General features: G+C 36.8%; 1 protein-coding gene across 1 annotated transcript in view; it reads right to left on the bottom strand.

The window, feature by feature from the left end:
* Positions 1–11052, bottom strand: part of PGAP1 (post-GPI attachment to proteins 1) — a 45237-nt gene extending 34185 nt beyond the window's left edge. The window contains exons 1-7 of the mRNA XM_019473513.1: positions 10959–11052; positions 7610–7785; positions 6803–6974; positions 4996–5156; positions 3317–3369; positions 3074–3140; positions 1508–1613 (exon numbers count right to left, since the gene is read on the bottom strand). Of these exons, the coding sequence (XP_019329058.1) occupies positions 1508–1613; positions 3074–3140; positions 3317–3369; positions 4996–5156; positions 6803–6929 (514 nt within the window). The 5' untranslated portion in view covers positions 6930–6974; positions 7610–7785; positions 10959–11052. The remainder of the gene's footprint in view (positions 1–1507; positions 1614–3073; positions 3141–3316; positions 3370–4995; positions 5157–6802; positions 6975–7609; positions 7786–10958) is intronic.
* Positions 11053–15348: the final 4296 nt, after the last annotated feature.

Raw genomic sequence — 15348 nt, 5'->3', positions numbered from 1 at the left:
GGACATGGTTTAGTGGGCATGATGGTGTTGGGTTGACGGTTGGACTCAATCTTAGAGGTCTTTTCCAACCTTAATGATTCTATGATTCTAAGGTTAATATCTTTCTTCTACGTAACTAGAGTAAAAAGTTCATCACAGAAATTTAGCTAAGTGTCAAGAGGTCACCACAAATAGGAAGATGCAAACACGAAATCCAATTTAAACATTCTTCCTTATTGCTAAAAACTGACCCCAAAAAAGACAAACAAACTTAATGATTCTATGATTCTAAGGTTAATATCTTTCTTCTACGTAACTAGAGTAAAAAGTTCATCACAGAAATTTAGCTAAGTGTCAAGAGGTCACCACAAATAGGAAGATGCAAACACGAAATCCAATTTAAACATTCTTCCTTATTGCTAAAAACTGACCCCAAAAAAGACAAACAAAAAAAAAACCCACATCAGTTCCACAACCTCTTTGGGCACCTGTTCCAGTGTTTGACCACCCTCCTGGTAAAGTACTTTTTCCTAGTATCTAATTGGAATTTCTTTTGTTGTAACTGGACTCTACTGCCTATTGTGTTATCACTGTGCACCTTTGAGAAAAATCTAGCTTCACCTTCTCTCCAATCTTTCATTAAGTGGTTGAAGACAACAACAGCATCCCCTTTAGCGTTCTCTTTAGGGTGAAAAAACCCAGTTCACTCATCCTCTCTCCCCCATGTCCTATGCACCAGGAGCTAACCATTTTGGTGGTCCTCTGCTCCATACTCACTTCAGTATATGTCAATGCCTAAATGCCTTCTTATACCAGCGTTACCAAAACTGGACACCAAAGTTCAAGCTACCTTAGTACTTCTGCAATAGCTTACATTAAGACAATTCCTGAAATAAAATGGTTTTCATAAAATGGTTCAGCCCACTTCAGAAAAACTAGGAATACAGCTGTGCCCTGCAAAAGTTCTGTATAGTTCCCACGACTCCATGCAGTCAAAATTTCTCACCTTTAACTATGCATTCTTAGCAGTTACAAGGAAACCATTAACGTTCAGTCCATTTTACTCTGCCATGTCGTGAAAAAAAGGAAGTCACTGATGAAGCAGATCTGAATATTCACGATTTCCATGAGTAGCACAAAACTAACACAACGGCTCTACAACACCCATACTATCCCTCTTGCAAGCATGGGATGTAAGTGTAGATTAGACTGTACTTTTGACATCCAGCTATTCCCAATTTCTGAGATTGTCTACTGGTGTAAATATGACTCCCTGGTGTAAATATGACTCCTGTTCATCCTCCAGAATCTAAGCCATATAAGAGTGACAGATTTTTGCTCCTACCGCTTTTAACCTATTTAGTGCTGAAACCACACAAAAGCCGATAGTTTAGGTCTATAACCCATATATCATTTTAGCAATGTCTGAAGAAGGACAAAAATGTATTCCAGAAGTTTGTTAGTGAGAAGATTAACTATTAACAAAGGAGTATCATTGAATCCTGTTCAAAGGAAAACTGCTGCACACCTGTGAGTTCCGTAAAAGCTTCAGGATTTTCCTCAAATATCTTTGCAGGGTGTCTCACAAAGTGGTGATTCAGTACAGACATTCTCTTCTTTGGATCCTCAGTTATCTAAAAATAGAGCATATTGTCAAATTTTATTTTATGAATCTGTGATTTACAATCATCTCATGATCATAGCTAGCAATACAGTTTTGGGGAGGAGAGGCAGGAGAGGTTGTTAGAAGACATGGTACACTTTCTATTCTAAATTCAGTAATCCAAACAAAGTGCCATCAATAGTCAATCACTGAGATACAGAAAGTCTACACATATTATAAAGCATAGCTAAAACTTTTAGGATTTTTATATCCTTGCCTACTCTTACCGCAAGAAAACCATTCTATTAAACCTTCTTTGTAGACATACATGCATTCTTCCTGAAATAACACATTTATGCCAGAGTTTAGGAAAAATTCTCACATTTATATTTACTAGTCTGAGTTCACAAATCCAGCTCACTACATCCCGTCTTAATATTTCAAGCATCCAAATAGCTGTAGAGCTACATTAGGATTCGCTTTTGTTTGGCATTGGGGTTTTTTGTTTGTTTCAGTTTTTTTCTTTTTTTTTTTTCAAAATCAGATTTCCAGGACTTATTTTTGTCTGTTCAGCTTTTCAAAATTGTGGCCATTAGAACTGATTTCTGAAAAGTTTTTCCCTCTAGCATACTGCCAGTCAACTCCAGAACAACTGTACCCCCTTTTTGTCTCTCTAAATCACACGTTAAAGTGAGTACAACTAAGAAACTAGATAAGTCTGCCCCAAACAGCCACAAAAAAAACACCTGGAAGCCTTCCTCTTCTATGTCTGGGGCTCTGCTCTTACGTATTTTCAACTTCTTGGACCTTAATTCCAATTCATGTTTATTGCTACATAACATTTCAGAAAGAGAACAGAGTACAATGGGAGATTTCTCCAACAGTTTTCATAAAGTAAGATGCAGGATATTTATTTAGAAAAGCAATAAATAATGGTAGCTAGAGGTAAACTAATATGCTAGTATTTTACTTGCATTCTATTTTTGTAAGTGCTATTTGCAAAAGAACACCACAAACATGTGCTGGCCACTATGATGACAACAGATGGGGAAGTTTGAGAAGTATTATGTCTGAGTTAAACTATCACAGTTTTTCACCCTTTGTATACTAGTCAGAGAAGGTGACTCGAACACACATTGAGAGGTTACATTCAAAGCTACACAGCTAGCAAAATCTATCCTGGTGCAAGGTCAACTAAACCTGCTGCATTATGGAAGAAAACTTCAGTCCACACCCCAGCTATAAAGCATCAAGCAGTCAATAATAAAACCTGAGTTAACACCTAATTATTTCTGACACATTGGTCAAACAACACAAAGCCACGGGATTTTTCAGTGTCTGGTACAAAACAGCAACAGTTTTCTCAGTATGACTTAGAATAATCAAAAAGGAGTTTTCTGTATAATAGGGTGATATTCGTGCTGATTAAGCATTCTGGGATGGAATAAGAAAGTGTGAAGGGGAAATATACAGGAGATCACATATACAAACCTGCCTTGTATTTTCATCTATGAGATCAAAAAAAGCCCTAATGGTAGCCAGGATCAATTCTTTGCACCTAGAAGACAGAGTAAGTAAAATTAAATCTAGAAAGGGAATATCCAGGGGAATAAAAGTGGTCAGAAGAGACATCATAATAATACTATGCTGAAGTTAAATTATTGTATAATGTGATAACAGTAGAGAACAGAGGGATGAACGGTCAGTCAGTTAACCTTTGTTCCATTAGCTTACCACACTATGGAGAGATGGTCTGTTGAGGCCCAAGCTCTAGGCACAGCTGAGCTCTGTTTGGGGAAGGAAAAAAAGTTAAGATTTTGTTAGTAGTCAACATTTTAAAATTCTAAGCAAGCCTTTCCCCTCCTTATTTAAACATATTTGTGCAATTATTAAAAAGAATAGTGTTTCTCTTAAGAGTTTCAGGGACTAGGGTACAATAGAATGACTTCTTCAGTCAAAAATCTTATAAGGGCTGAAGCTCTTGTAAAACAGGACTTGTAAAACAAAATTACTGAGTTATCTGTTAGATAGCAGAGACTAATGGTGAAAGGGCAAATAACGGTGTGGAGGAAAATTACCAAAAATTTCTTCAAAGACTGCTTCTATGACTAATCTTACTATTTTAATAAGTGATCCTGGCACATGAGAATAGAAGCATGCCAATGAAAGCTGCTGCTGAAAAAGCAAGGGCATCCTCAACAGAAAGGAGCATCAGAACAGCACGCAGAAAGAACTGGGCAATCTGAAGCTATTCATTTGTATAAATGCATTGCATGTATTGCATTTTAGGGACTAATAATATCAAAAACGCCTCCCATAAACGGAGCTCATCACCTAGTTGTACAACTTGATTCAAGTAAGCTATGAACTATTAATACATTACAGTATTAGTACAGCCAGGAAGAAAAAAACAAACCAAACAACAACAAAACAACCCCCAAAAGAAAACAAAAACCCCAAAACCCACAAATCAAAAAACAAAAAAAAACATGAGAAAGAACTGGTACCACTACACGAGATCTCATGCAAAATTCTGGTCACCAACACTCAAGAGAAATGAAAGTAGAGCAGATGCAGAGAACGGTTACTAGGACAAAGGGAATGCAGAGTTAATCTTCTTAACCTAGCAGAATCAGAGCTGAGACTATTTATAGACAGCTTTCTGTACAATGGACAGGGAGGTAAACACCAAGGAAATGACAACTATTTCAGATAACATTTCAGGTTGATGTCAGAACAGATGCATTTAAAAGCTGGCTTGCGCAGTAAATGGAAGTGAGAAATTACAAATTCTCTTCCTACTGAGGAGTGTTTTCCAGCTTCTTCCATGTTGGGAACAGGTTGACGGTGGGGGGATGGAATCACAAACCTAACTGCTTCTACAATGTTGCTTGACTAATTTTGGAAGGAGATAGATGCCTGCAAAAGCAGAAGACTGGACTTGATGATCCAGTAGATCCTTTCTATTCCTAAGTTCTTTGAAAAACAATAAATACAAAAAGATGGCTCAAAGCCAAAGCTGTCTTTTTCTACTCAAACCAGCAGTCTACTCCTATACTGCGCATCTGTCAGTCTCCACATACACATCTCTTGTAAAAACACAGGAAAATAAAACCTGAGTTCTGAAACTAAAAAGGTGCAAGAAGGTGGCGAGAAGACACAGTACAAAGTGGTAGATGATTCAAATCCACCCCAACACATCCTCTTCCAGTGGACACGCATTTATAGTACATCAACTATTTATGATTTTATAACTGTACACTATCTACTTTGTGTTTTCACATGCAGTATTTTCATATTTAGTCATACTATGCTGCACATATAGACTATAATTAGACACCGATACATGCATTACATAAATAGCTATCTAACATAGCTCCATGCAAAATCAAAAAAATAGTTTGCTTTTTTACCACAACAGATAAGGCACTGTCATGTTGACTCAATCTTGGTAGAAAAGCCAGTCCTGAACGAACTTGGTAATCTCTGAATCCTCCCGCCACAGAAAGGGTAGTTAAATTTCTTAAATCTTGGGCCTTTAGAATCCAATGATTGTTTACAGCTGTATAAAAATCTATAAAATATATTAAAATCAATCACAATTTCCCCATAAGTCTATTTGGTATACAAAAAAAGATATAGAAACATTTCACTAGAAGTTTCTGTAAGCCCCCCTAGAGGCATTCAAGCTCCAATTATCACTTTTGATTCATATAAGGAAAGAAAATTATTGTTTAACCCCAAGGAGGTAGCAGTTGGCAAAGACAGATACACTTACACTTTCTGTATCAGCTGAGCACATATATTGTTTAAATAGTGTCATGGTTTAACCCCAGTCAGCAACCAAGCACCACACAGCCGCTTACTCACCCTCCCCCCCGCAGTGGGATGGGGGAGAGAATTGGAAGGGCAAAAGTAAGAAGACTTGTGGGTTGAGATAAAGACAGTTTAATAATTGCTTAATAATAATAATAAATAATAAATAGTAATAAATTGTAATTAAAAGGAAAACAACAACAGAGAGAGAGGAACAAAACCCAGGAAAAACAAGCGATGCAACCGCTCACCACCCGCCGACCAACACCCAGCCAGTCCCCAGGCAGCGGTCACAGCCCCCCGGCCAACTCCCCCCAGCTTTATATACTGAGCATGACGTCATATGGTATGGAATGTCCCTTTGGCCAGTTTGGGTCAGCTGTCCTGGCTATACTTCCTCCCAGCTCTTGTACACCTCCTTGCATGCAGAGCATGGGAAGCTGAAAAGTCCTTGACTAGTGTAAGCACTACTTAGCAACAACTAAAACATCAGTGTGTTATCACATTATTCTCATGCTAAATCCAAAACACAGCATTACACCAGCTACTAGGACAAAAATTAAGTCTATCCCAGCCAAAACCAGGATGAGTAGCAAACCACAGATTTATTTTAAGGACAGCCACAGTCCAGAAACAGTCAGCAAGGAAGAAGCATTGCACTGCAATCAATTGTAGGAGGGAGAATTAATACAAGCACAATAAATCAAATTCTGCAGCTAAAGATAATCTATTCCTCTCGGGTGCCACAGAGAATAATGAAAATAAGTGTCCATTCCCTTTCCTTCACCAGTTTCCTCAATATCTACATGTAGCAGCACAATTATCAGAGCACATATTTCATCGGTATAGTTTAGTCAAATCTAGCTTTTCAAGAAGTGTATAGTACATGCATAATGATTACACTTCATTTTTTATGCCACAGTTATTTAGGTGAGCAGAAAATATGATCTTTTATGTAAATATATATAAAATATGTAATTGTATCTATATTCAATATTCTCACCCCCCCAACCTTTGGGCATGACAAACATTAAATTTAGCAACTCTATTTCGGCAATTCATTTGATAAAGAAAGCCATTACAGAGGTCAAGTTTTACAAAAAAGAAAGGAAAAGTGTCATTCGCTGGAGAGCTTACAAATTTAGTAACATGCTCTGCAACTTACTAAAATTACAAATTATTGAGAGCTCCAGGCCCTGCACAGAAGCTCAAGTACACATAATCCATTTTATATATCTTACTTTCTCTCAGTATCCTAGTGCTTTCACACAACCACCTGAGTAACAAAGGAATAGATTAATCACAGTAAACAAAACAGCACGTTTTGCTGTTGATTTGCAAGAATCAATGCTTGAGAGGATCAATAAAGAAATACAATGTAATTAGATAGCCTGCAATACTTACCGGTAAGATATTTGTCTAAAGGCATTACAGGTGCAACATGAGGTGTGGCTTGTGTAATGAGGAGGTTTATAAGTTCAGGCTTAAAATTCTTCAGAGTAAGCAATGCTCTTGCAACAAGACCACCCATGGAATGACCTACTATTGCAACACTGGTCGGTGCAAATTCTCGATCCTTAAGCAAAAAAGCAAAGAGTAATTAGACACATCAAAAACACTGAACACTGAACTATGGTTATCAGTTGTACATTTCTTTTCCCCAAAATTAACTTATGTCATCTCAAGGATAGTATTAACTAGTAGCAACTTGACAAGTTTACAAAGTGAATATAAATTTAGTTACTATCTCAAAAAACGTGCTTAACTAGAAGTTTGCAGCTCAAAAGGAAGTATTATATAGCCTGTGTAAGCATAAGAAACTTCAGCTTATTTTAATTTCTGATACTCTTAGGGACATAGGCTATCAAAGAACTTTCCTAGAGAAAACTGGATGTAAGGTGATGCTACATTAATATTTTAATAAGCTAGGGAAAGTTTATATCTACTACAAAAAAAGCATACATTGTACATGGAAGTATTTATTTAGAAACACAATATAGGATCTAACACCAAGGCTCTGGGATTATCACAAGCATTAAAAATCTAGTAAAGAGCAGCACTTCTCTATTGCATTATTATCACATTCAATTATCTACACGTTATAAATTCTCCCTCCCTTGATTCATCATTCTTCAGTTTTCCAGCAGAAAAGGCAGCCCAGAATTCCATTCCAAAATGCAAGTACATTATTCAGCATATGTCACTACTTACCCTGTACAACTTAAGAATTACTTTTATGCATTCATGCACAAACTTGGTCTGTCGTTGCAGACTACCACCATACAATGCAACCAACTCCTCATTAAAGTTGACACTGAAGAAATTAAAATGATACTTGAAGTCAACATCTTCTGCTTTTCTAAGTGCAATGGAGCCAAGAGAACGTACTAGGAAAAGAAACCACATCAATTAGAACAGTCTAAGAGCCACTGCTTAGCACCGTCATTAGTAGAGAAAGACATAAATATATAATCTATTAAGAAACAAATGTTATCTTAAATCCATTGTTCATCTCAAGTCATTTATAAAAGTAAAAAAAGGATGAAAATGTTTGCTTTTGGATGTCAATCTCTTTTCTAATACGCACACTTGTTTTACAAAAACAGATTTGAAGATATAATTAATCAGAGCAAAAGTATCAGCCAGTGACCGTCAGAACCAAATTGTAAAATGAGAAAAGAAATAATTATTTCCTATTTTCATAAGAATCCCTCTGATAAAAAAATATTAGTAAACATACCATAACAAGAGCTTACAGAAGAATGTGGAAAAGAACAAACCTCATGAGATGAAAAGAAAGTTTAGAATGAGTTACCAAGAGCTGCACACTATGCTCATGGCAGTTAACCATGCGACCTAGTTTACTGCTGACTACAGAGATATTTTATGGCAAAAAAAAAAAAGTTATACAAGATCAAGGATTATGTTCCTCCACCTGAGGGCTGCTTTTCTCATCTCATTTGCACCTCCTTACCGCCACCAGGACAAGGTGGCAAAACGAGCAGTCTTGACTTCAACCCTAGAGGCATTGCTACTGCTAGGCTTTCCTAAAATTTCTTTGAAGACCATCTAGTCTAGGACAACATTCCCAAATACCACCGAGATATGTATGGGGGATTGGAAAACCAAACCCCAAAGGACACTTTTCCACCTAAAATCTTGAGGGAGAAAACGTTCTGTTTACAAGGTTTTGCTTCTGACCTGTCTTCTCCATCTAACCCCGGCTGCTATTTAATACAGCCTTCTGAGTGCAGTATTGTCCAAGTTTCCACACAGACATGGCAGGATGGGAACGGTAACGGCTGCAAATAAAAAAAGCACGATAGGGAAAGAAGAAAATAAAAGAGAAAGTCCCAAAAGCGAGCATATACTTTTGCAAATAAACTAATGATTGCCAGAAAGGTCTGCCCAAATCCAGCACACAGAGGCAAGATTCTTCTAGAGTGTGACAGTTTCAGAGATCTGCAGCCTACAGAATCCTCCTTCTCGGAAAAGTTTGCTATAGAAATTAACATATCAAACAAATTTCAGCACAGTTCATGAAATTGGAAATAAGTATTTATGAAATGCTTTATATGTTCAAACAGCCAGCATGATGAAATTTATAAATCTAATTTGTAGTCGATCATTTCACCAATTCTATCTAAAACTAATAAGCAATAAGAACATCTTTGAAATGGTTTGAAAAGACCTAAAAAGTATTTAAAAGATGAAGTATCTTATCGCAACTTTATACCTTGGAAGTCATGGTAAAAGGAACAAGAACATTGCCAAAGATCACAAGGCAAGCGTGTGACAGATTCCTAAATAGAACTCAGGATCTCAATTCTCCCAATCTCAGGTTCATTCCCAACAATTAAACCCGACCATCATCTTTTAGTCAAAGTCTGAATTTTGTACATTTTAAAAGGTTCATTTTAGTGCCCATGAAAGATGATGAATTAACATGTTTCAAAAGTGCCTGTAACACATCAAAATAACAAACCCAGCAAAGGCAGCAGCAACACTTCCGTCTTCATTGCTCAGCGAATAGGAATATATTTTAAACAAGTACGAAAAGAATAATAACACCTTCTCTGCTCATATAGGTATCAGAATTAAAATGTGTTATCCCACAATAAATTCTGAATGAAATACGAATTTTCATAAATTCCATAATAAACCAAAAACTATTCTGAGCCACTGATTAAGGCAGAACAATTTATTTTAACAAAGATTTTGAAAAATGAACATATGACTTATTGCCAGTCTCCCTAAATCAATTTCTCAAAACAAAGAATAAATATTTAAATATTTACTGATCTTAAGTGGCACATTATATCCACAGCATGTAGTACTTCTACTCACCTAGTTTAAGTTTCTCTTCATATACTTCCTTTTAATTCCTAACATAGTCTGAAAGTACCATTTTATTTCCTGCATAGTGATGTACTGCCGTGATTTTAGAGATAGCATTAATTCAGATTTGCAATACTTTATGCACAATTACAAAAGTCCATATGGTATCTCTCATAATCATTATGTTCATAATCTTCTTTGGATACTATTGTGCCTGCAAGCCTGTATGGGTTTTCTGAAAGTATGAGTTGGTAAAATATTTTACTTTGTTATAAGCTAAGCGGGTATATTCTCAAAGAAAATAACTTTGTAAAGGTTCTCTGAAATCAGATAATTTAATCATCACGTTCGGTGCAAATATAAGGAAAAATTATCACAGTAAGACATCAGGGTTTAGACTGTGGGGGTTGTCCCCCATGCATACACATCAATTTGGCTAACATCGTAAGAGTGTTACTAACTGTTTCAAAGCACATTTTAGAGAACAAAAATAACTGTCTGACAAACCCAGCCTGGAAGAAATACCAGATACTTGAATAAACACTTAAACGCATTACTTCATGTTCATCAAACTACTAACTTCGGTATTTACAATGAAAAATAAAAATGCTTTAAAACTATTACTTCTTTTCATTTGGAGCCTAGACGCGTAAGAGGGAATAACCTGGAAAACAAAAGCAGGCTATGTGTAAAGTGAGAAGATGATGCTAAGGAAAAAACACCACTACGTAAAGAGGTAGGAAATAATGAAGCTACAGGGCAAGCCACAAGATGATGCTTATTTCTATAGCATATAATTACTTCACATCACAGATGGCAGCCTGTTCAGTTTCTTCTAATCAAATTCAGGTCTTGGTTTATTTGGCATAACTGCACTAAAGTTTGTTCAAATCAAAACCAACTAGATGTTTGCAATCAAAAACACAGCAAGGGTGCAGTGCTGCCATAGTACAGCATAAACTGTACCATTTCTGGCTTTCAAAAGTTAAAGTCTTACTCCAGAAAAATATTATAGCTCAACTGTTCAACTGATTTGAAACAAAAATGAAGTCTTTTGACTGTTTGCAATTAACCACGGACTAACAGGGATATCTGCACCATAATACGATCAACCATTATGACTTTTGTTGATATTATTTCAAACAGAAAACTTCTTGCCATTAAGTAACGCATAAATAGGAGAGCTCTTTGTAACATACCTATAACTTAGCTAAATGCTTACCTTGTTTGTAACTGCCAGCATTCCCAGGAAGAAAGAGAACTGGAATTCCTGTCAACAGGAGATTTTTGTTTTCTTCGGCGTAGTTCCCTTCCCCATAGAGATAGAGCTCATATACTGGGTATCGTTTGGCTGTTTTCTTCGGTAATTTTATTTTCTGTTGCAAAAGTTAAAAAGAAAACAATTACCTTGTCTATTTGTTGCAAACAAGAAAATCTAGTGGCTATTCAGTAATTTAAATGATCTGGCTTGTGTTTCATGCATTGTTTTAAATTACAGTCTAAAGAATACAGAATGAATTCTGTATTTTGGGTTCTGGGTTTTGCTTTTAAAAAATAATTAATGCATCAAGTATTTTGTTTAAATAGGTATTACTGTGCATAATGAGTGACTGCAGTTACTTAAAACAGCTATTAACTTTAACTGGCTTTGAAACAAACTGCAAATGAATGAAATTATGTGTCTTTTAAAGTTGCACATTCGTAAAGTAAACCTAGCCTTACACTACGGGGGGGGGGAAGACGGGGAGGGAGGAAAGGCACATCAAAACCCAACCACTTCTCCCAGGACATGAGAATTTGAGAGCAAAGACTGGGGCACATGAGTGATCCTAATTATTCCTACTGCACCTGGAACTCTTTCCAATACCACGTAACTCAGAACAAGGATACGCTACTGCACCTGATACCAAAGCTAAATCTCGAGAACAGGGTTATGTAGGTGACTGTCAGATGACAACTATTATGTCAGGGTAAATTACAGATGCAGTGTGAATTCTCTGAGGTGATTTTTAGAGATGTAACCTGAAATGGGAATTTAAACAATAGTAGTAACCACCTTAATATGGCTCATCAGAAAAAATAAACCCATGATACTTCGGGGGCTTTTTGTTGTTGTTGTTTTCAGGCTCGGTTATGTGGCCTAGTGACAAAAAACCTGGTTTTGTAACAACTCGGGATCCAATTTACACAGTCAATTGTCATCTTAAAAAAGGCCATCTTTCTTGTATTAAAACAAAGAAGCAAACAACTAACCACCTAACCTGTCACATAACTTATTCACAAGATTAAAAATTCCCAAAGAGAAAAGAACAAAATATCTTTGAACCTGAGGGCTAGGTGATGATTAAGTCTTAGACCAGTAAGTTATGACTCTTGCAGCCGTATGACACTGCTTTAAACCAAATAAGTAGTAAGCAAGAAAACATTTAATTAACTCCTGTATGGAGGTTGGCTGGTTTATAATTTTGAGTTTCTAAGATACAGATTTTAAAAATTTCTATTAATGCGAATACACTTGTTCTAGCATTTGATTACTTATGACAATTCAGAGACAAATAAGAAAGTTAAAAAATGAATTTATTAAGGCATAATTTATATTTTAAGGAAACTATTTTACAGAGGAAAGTCAAAACTAAACCCAGTTTTGCATCAGAAATCTTCTCTAAAGCCTCTCTTAATTGCTTTCTTGAAATAGAAGCATCTCTATTTCGGATATTTCAGTTGTTTCTCTCAACTGCATCTACAGTAAAGGTGACGTAGCTTTAATTCCCTGCCCACACACACTCTTTTCCCTTCCCCGTTCTTCTCTGTCTCTCCTCAGCTAAAGACTATTTCCTTTCTCCCTTACCCTTCAAATTGTTTGCCATATTGGTTATTTGCAACCTCTTCTTATGATGTTTGATATACATATTTAAAATTTATATTTTATAATATATAAATATATATTTTTTATAATATTATATAATATTTTATAACAAAATACAGAGAGAGAGAGAGTGTGTGTTTAATTCCTTCACTGTGAACAAAAAACGTTAAGCTTTGTTCAGGGCTTATGTCTTCAGATCATCCTTTCAATGTTCTTTCCCTTTTTTCCATCATCTCGCCTTTCCAACTTCACTGACCTCACTGTGTCTTTCTCATGCCTCTCTACTACTTCTTTTTCAAAGGCTTTCAAAATTCTGTGAAAAAACCTTAAAATCAGTTTCCATTACTAAACTAAGAGTGCCATCACGATATGTTTATCTGACTTCCTGATGGATCAAATCAACTGTTCTTCCACAGTATATTCCTGGTTCATTGTCTTTTTGAAAACTTCTACAGAACAAAATTAACGAGCTGCCCTTCTTTGGGTCGATGTCAAAAGCAAAAACTACACAATCCATGAGAACTGTCCTACCAAAATACTGGGTTTTTTCGGTAAATCACAGTGCTCAAATATTGTAACAAAATGGCAACACGTAACTCCAAAGGAAAACAGATGTTCATGTTCCATGACAGCGGTTTTAAATTCTGAATTCCCAAGACACTGGTTATATAATTGGTTGTAATGAGGTACAGTAACTTTTTACAATGTCAATATAGGCTTCATTTTTCACCCTGGTTCCCAAAGAAATTAAGCTTATGTGGAAAAGTCCTCATTACTAACTTCCGAATCTCTCACCAAGCTTAACCTACCCTTGTCCTGTTCAGCTAAATTCAAATACTGCAATTCTACAACTCATGCAAAAAAGGATGGTTAAGTACAAAAGAGAAAAAAAAAATCCAAACCAATTCCACTACTTAGTATTAGCTTGACTGTGAGCTAACCCACACCGTTAGACACAAAAGAAATGAAACTTCTTATGTTTAATTGCTGCAATAGTTACTTGTTTTGTAACGTGATACCCAAACCAGAAAGGAGGACAGGTACTTTTCACCCGAAATTCCTACCTTGTGGTTTCCTACCAATGCCAGCATTACAAAGACATTAAACAAACAACCCCTCCAACAATAAAGAGGTACTTGAAAAGTATAATGCCTTAGCAAACCCAGACAAATTCATAATTTCCCCCCTGCCCCAAGTACTGTTTTCCACACGGTAAAAGCGATTATTCAGGGCACAGAAATTCTGAGAGGCAATAGAGCCAGCTGCGACTTGCACCTCCTGAATGGAACTACTGCTTAGCCTTAAGCCTTGCATCTCTTACCAGCACAACACTTACCTAATGATGCTTAGAATTTAAGCCCTGACATAATGAGTAAATATGAAAGATGTGTGGCAGCAGATGAGAATTTCAGGCAACCACCAATAACATCACACAGATTTTGCTAGTAACTTTCCGTTGGTTGGCTTCAGATTGAAGCTGAAGTAGGTTTTGGCTGCTAGCAAATCTGAAAGCTTACCATGTAGTCTTTATAGCTGCTTAAACAATTTTGTGCTACAGCACTGACAGAACAACCCTTGAAGCTATACCAAGGTTCTCTTTTGTAGGCCAACACAACTATGTCAAGGTTAGCAAATGAAGGTTAATAGATCCAAAAATTAACTTGCTGCTTCATTACCAATTTAGGTACTAAGATTTTGCTTCAAGATTTTCTTTACTATGCAAGCCAGCTTGCAACCTACTTCAGAACAGAGTATTACCTAGAATACTTCGTATTTTTTCCTTCATAGATTATATCCTAGATAATGCTAAATGAATGTTTGGGAGCCAACAAATTATGCTTTGGGATGCTTTTAATAGGACAGAAAATCTTGTAGTAAGAACTACTATTAAAAAGACAAATTGTTTTCTAACAACTGCATGCAGTATTAGCAGTGAACCTACATATACTCACATACTTACATCCTCCCGCTATTAAGCCATAATACCGTGTCTGGAAAACAACAGTTCCATCAGCAGTCTTCTCTCTCAAACTGATCCAAGGTTTTCAAAGAGGTCTTCAAACAGGTTTCTAAAAGGCTTCAGTAGCAAAGCAAGGGGGACTTCAGGCAGGTTTACAAGTTCTCCCATACATTGTGGGACCATGGCACCTACAAAGCGCTCGCCGAGAAGACTTTGCACTACTGTTCACTAGCTTGAGAAATACACTCATATTTGAATTCATATTTGAATTCACTTTTTTGACACATTAGTTGCGTCACACTCTATAAAGTCACAGAAAGGACCAAGGAGTACAAGACTTAACCTCCTGGGCACTAACAGTGCTGTGAGTGCTGTCAGAGGACCTGGCCCAGCCTCTTCCTTTGCAAAAGCTTGGATGAGCTTTTGACCGGTTTTAGCAGGACTACAGGTAACTACAGGCATTTACAGGTTAGAAAATTGGAAGCTTTTCTATTCATTTTCTTTTGTACAGGTGGCAGTACGAAACACCTCATTACAGGTAGACAGCTTTTCCCTTCTGTAGCTATCCAAGGTGCACCATTATACGATGCAGCCAAAGCAGCGCATTTTGCCAAATACACCGACCTCTCAAATAAGCCAAAGCTCTTTTTGGCCCCATTTACAGCTCGCCATTCTGCAGAGGCCGCCACAGGAAGCGACGAGTTAGCTAACCCAAAAGTTACGGGAGCAGTCAGGAGTCGCCTGTTCTCCCGCGGCTGAGCGCGTTCGGGGCTGTTCCTTTCGCCC

This window comes from Aptenodytes forsteri, unplaced genomic scaffold (genome assembly GCF_000699145.1).
Source record: "Aptenodytes forsteri isolate BGI_AS27 unplaced genomic scaffold, ASM69914v1 Scaffold183, whole genome shotgun sequence".
Classification (NCBI taxonomy): domain Eukaryota; kingdom Metazoa; phylum Chordata; class Aves; order Sphenisciformes; family Spheniscidae; genus Aptenodytes; species Aptenodytes forsteri.
The sequence above is the reverse complement of the archived record's forward strand: the minus strand, read 5'-3'. Positions and strand labels throughout refer to the sequence as shown.